This window comes from Cebus imitator, unplaced genomic scaffold, assembly GCF_001604975.1.
Source record: "Cebus imitator isolate Cc_AM_T3 unplaced genomic scaffold, Cebus_imitator-1.0 Scaffold31, whole genome shotgun sequence".
Classification (NCBI taxonomy): domain Eukaryota; kingdom Metazoa; phylum Chordata; class Mammalia; order Primates; family Cebidae; genus Cebus; species Cebus imitator.
The window spans coordinates 2,949,482-2,953,474 of NW_016107346.1; the positions used below are offsets into that span (position 1 = coordinate 2,949,482).

Genomic DNA, 3,993 nt, shown 5'->3' on the forward strand with positions numbered 1-3,993 from the left:
AACACCAAGAGCTTGTATTTTATAATGAATGATCAGTGTATATAATCTTCAAAATTCTCCACATTTAAAAGAAACCACCAAACACAAATTAATCTAATTATATGAGCAAGCTCTAATAACTGATTTCCCTAAAATACAGCAATCTCATTTTCAAATCATTAAGTATAGTAGTGAGAATTTAGCCTTTCACTTAAAACCATAAGTAATTCTCTTCTAAAGTTGGAAAACAAAAAAAGTCCATGTTATTCATTTCTGGCTACAAAGTGAATTGCAAAACTGCTGTAGAGGATGTCAGGATTTTTTTACCTTTTCCTTCATTATCAACTATAGTCATATCAGCCTTTGCCTTTGCCAGTATTTCCATCGACAATTCATGGCCCAGTTCTGCAGCCCTCATGGTGGGAGTACAGCCCATTCGGTCTTGCACATCAGGGTGAGCACCAAGGTCAAGGAGAAAGCTGACCATATCAATATCGTTGGAAACCGAGGCTAAGTGCAAAGCACTAAGTCCATCAATGGGGTCTGTAAAATTGATTAGTTCAGGGTATCCAAGCTTGGTCAGCTTCTCTATCTGCTTCTTGTCTTTGTTCCGCACACACTGAAGAACTTTGTAGATCTGTAAGTTCTCAAGTCTCTTATCTGCTAAAGCCATGACTGACCAGCTCCTTGAAAGCTTTCTGGACCAAAACTAAAACTGAAGCAACAAAAAAGAAAAATAGTCAAAGCTAATTTTATCATCTTCATTTTGATTAAATAACAGTATCTTGGAACTTCCTTAAGAACAGAGATTGTTTTTTATGAAATGTTCAGAAAGCAGGATTTGCACATAAATACAAAAAATATTGAGTAGGCATAAAGTTAAAACAGTTCAAAACAAATCTTCCATTATGATGATAAATAGTTTGCCAGGTGGTTTTCTTATTATCTCATTTAACCTTTCCTCCTCACCACACTTTCCCATTTTACCACGAAGAAGCTGAGGTTAACTAAATTGCTATGGCAAGGGTTTGAGTTCCCATCTATCTACATGGTTTCATATCAGCACAATATAGAGATCATACAGGCTTTAATAGTCTTAAGGTGTTATAAAAACATGTAATTTTGAGTTGTTCATTGTAGAAAGAAATCTACCAGGCTCTGTAACATATCAAAGATGTGATGAGTAATTTCTATGTCATCTTAAGTGGGAAAGACGTAAATGGCTGCAAGACAATTGTAAATCTTCATAAACAATCCCCCTGTTAAATTGTGATGGGCATTCTAGTATGTAATTTTACTTTTTTTTAATGGAAAAATAATCTTTTGGATTGAATAGCAGGCCATGCTAGGTATGCCCAGTTGTTTTTCTTTCTTCATTTCTTATGAGAAAAGAATTCCATTATCACACATGGAATCCTATCCAGTTTGTTTGGATGGGGATGTCCCGTCTGTCCCCTACCAGAGGAATGGGTCTGTAACCTAGGCTTGGCCTTTTTGAAGGAAACGTCCCTCTCCAGGTTACACTGAAGCTCAACCATATGTGCATAAAAGACATGAACCAATTAGCAGCCCATCTTCCAGAACTATGAGGGAAGACTTCTGCTGAAATTATTAAATAGTATGGTGTAAGGCTGGGGCTACAGGTAGCTCTCCTGGCTGACACAGAGAGAATCCATTCTTGGAAGATGGAGAGAGGCTAAGACTGATGGCATTAATTGCAACATGGATTCCATGGTGCCAAAAGCCATTATGTTCAGGATGGCATGAGTAAATATATCCTCTCCCTGTCACCTTCTTTTGGCATAAGCTAGTCAGCTGGGTTTCCAACATTTGCAACAAAAAGATTCCATCTTACTACAAAAGCTGAATACAAAAAAAAGCTGAAACTATGCACCATTTTTCTCTACTACAAGCCTGCTCCCCCACCTACATTCTCTATGGCAGTGAGCTCTCTCTAGGAACCATAACATCACCATGTTGGCTAGGCTGGTCTCGAACTCCTGATTTCAGGCGATCTACCCACCTCGGCCTCCTGAAGTGCTGTGCTGGGATTACAGGCATGAGCCACCGCACCCAGCCTCTTTTGCCTTTAATCTGTTTATAATATGTGCTGGACCAGGGAACCAGTAACACAGCTTGTTAGAATCAACAGCTGAGGCTGCCTCAGTCATCCACTTGGCCTTTGCTGCATAGCTTGGTGACATTCACCTTAGCTGCTATTTATGGCTTGTTTTATTATTATCAGCCATATTCCAATTAGGTGCAGTGTCATCATACTGCATGTGTACACGTGTCATCTGTGGAATAGGGCAAGATGCTCTTATATAGGTAATGACTGCACTGAATCAATTCCACCTGATTGGTGTCAATAGGAACTTCCTGATCAGGGACTTCAGTGTTCCCTCTGTTAGCATCCATCCCTAGTAGAGAATTAATTGGCACCTACGATGATGAATTCAGCAGTCCAAGGGCCAGTTTCCTGTGGACTGCCTCCCCCAATTGCTGGGCAGAGGGTAGCACCCTGTGTAGTGTCCTTCATAATCAACCGCAAAGACTGACCAAGAGCTCACCCCACTGCAGGAAATCATACAAGTGTCGCTCTCGGGTCCTGGGTTCCTTGTAAATTGAACAGCATATAGGATCCTCTGGAGGGCCTCCACATATAAGCACACCTGCCCTTTTCCCCAGCATGACCCTGGGCCACCTTAGACACATCTAACCATCTACAATGGCAATCTCAAAGGGGAGTGGAATAGAGCAGATGTCTTGACTTGCTCATGTTCAGGGTCTGAATACTATGCAATTACATGAAAATCTGTGGGAATGTGTGTGTTCAAAGAGGGCTGTGCGACAGGGGAGGATGATTAGTGAGAGGAATGGAGGAAGACAAGCTTGGTACAGTGGTGAAAGTGTGGGGTTTGAGGTGGGGAAATCTGTTGCGATCCTCCCTTCCCTGTATCATTATTTACACAAACTAGCTGGATAAATATGGACAGGCTAACTACCTAGTTTGTACCTCAGTTTCTGCATCTGTGAAATGGGAACAGCAACGGTGCCCACTTCCTGGGTCTATATGAAAAGGAAATGAGATAATTCTTGTAAAGTATTTAGCAAAGTCCCTCAATATAGGCTCCTTAAGAACATCAAACTTTTGTGGATTTCAGCTCACCCGCGGTGTGACCGAGAGTTTACATTTTGGGGGTTCTCTACTGTGCTTTCCACTTTTTAGTCTCCAGAAAAATCCGAAGAGAGGAGTGGAATAGGTAGAGACATAACCTCAAAGGAAAGGCCAGGTGTCACGCTCACCTCTTAGGCGTCAGGGCGATCAGGAGTCACGGATCTCTGGGCATCTATGCGCCTGGGCCTGCGGGGGGCGACCCGGGCGGCTCCTGCTCTCCTACTCTGACGCTCAGCGCGGGCCCAGCTGCAACTGTGGGCTCCCAGAGCCCGGCAGAGGCGCCCAGGCAGAGCAGGCGAGGTGGCGCGCGGGGCAGCAGGGCAGGGTGCGTGTGTCTATGGGCCCGGGGTCCGCGGAGGACTAGCGCGAGGGCAGGTGAGCGCAGGGGGCGGGGTGGGAGCCGCCGGGACCGGCTGATTGTGAGCTTCCGCCACGCAGGGCGCGGCTGCCAAGGCAACCCCCGGGTGCGCGGCTGGGCGGGGCTCGCCTCCGCCCCCGCCCCCAACCACGCCCCCGCCCCCGCCTCCACCTCCGCCTCCGCCCCGCGGGTCTCGCGTAGCAGCCAGGTGGCCCGGCCGGGCGGGATGGAGGAACTGCGCTGGGCTCTCCAGGAATCCTGGACCCCAAAGGCTGAGCGCAGAATACCGCGGTCTTCAGGTTTCCGCCCTTCTTTCATCCTCTTCTCCCACCTCCTGCCCAGAGTCAGAACATAAGTCAGTTACACAAGTAAAGCTGCATGTGGTAATTAAAAATGGAATCAAATATACAACAAAATAGTTTACAAAGTACAATTAAATGAAAAATACAATAAATTACACAATAAAACGAAAAGTGAA

The 3,993-nt window shown here is 45.2% G+C and overlaps 1 protein-coding gene across 1 annotated transcript in view; it reads right to left on the reverse strand.

Annotated features, from left to right (window-relative positions):
• The window catches only part of ANKEF1 (ankyrin repeat and EF-hand domain containing 1), a 24,395-nt gene extending 20,795 nt beyond the window's left edge, over window positions 1-3,600 (reverse strand). The window contains exons 1-2 of the mRNA XM_017523950.1: window positions 3,286-3,600; window positions 307-694 (exon numbers count right to left, since the gene is read on the reverse strand). Coding sequence (XP_017379439.1) covers window positions 307-652 — 346 coding nt within the window. The 5' untranslated portion in view covers window positions 653-694; window positions 3,286-3,600. The remainder of the gene's footprint in view (window positions 1-306; window positions 695-3,285) is intronic.
• Window positions 3,601-3,993: the final 393 nt, after the last annotated feature.